General features: G+C 66.3%; 1 protein-coding gene across 1 annotated transcript in view; it reads left to right on the forward strand.

Annotated features, from left to right (window-relative positions):
* Window positions 1-6: 6 nt before the first annotated feature.
* Window positions 7-205, forward strand: part of LOC117285882 (C-Jun-amino-terminal kinase-interacting protein 4-like) — a 44,580-nt gene continuing 44,381 nt past the window's right edge. Inside the window, exon 1 of the mRNA XM_033762982.1 lies at window positions 7-199. Within this exon, the coding sequence (XP_033618873.1) occupies window positions 47-199 (153 nt within the window). The 5' untranslated portion in view covers window positions 7-46. The remainder of the gene's footprint in view (window positions 200-205) is intronic.

Here is a 205-nt window from a genome sequence, read left to right on the forward strand (position 1 = left end):
CGAGCGGCTCATCGGGCGCTACGACGAGGAGGTGGTCAAGGAGCTGATGCCACTCGTGGTGGCGGTGCTGGAGAACCTGGACTCGGTGTTCGCGCAGGACCAGGAGCACCAGGTGGAGCTCGAGCTGCTGCGGGACGACAACGAGCAGCTCATCACCCAGTACGAGCGGGAGAAGGCGCTGCGCAAGCACGCCGAGGAGGTGAGG

Source organism: Fukomys damarensis, unplaced genomic scaffold (genome assembly GCF_012274545.1).
Source record: "Fukomys damarensis isolate Sample0158 unplaced genomic scaffold, DMR_v1.0_HiC HiC_scaffold_13, whole genome shotgun sequence".
Classification (NCBI taxonomy): Eukaryota; Metazoa; Chordata; class Mammalia; order Rodentia; family Bathyergidae; genus Fukomys; species Fukomys damarensis.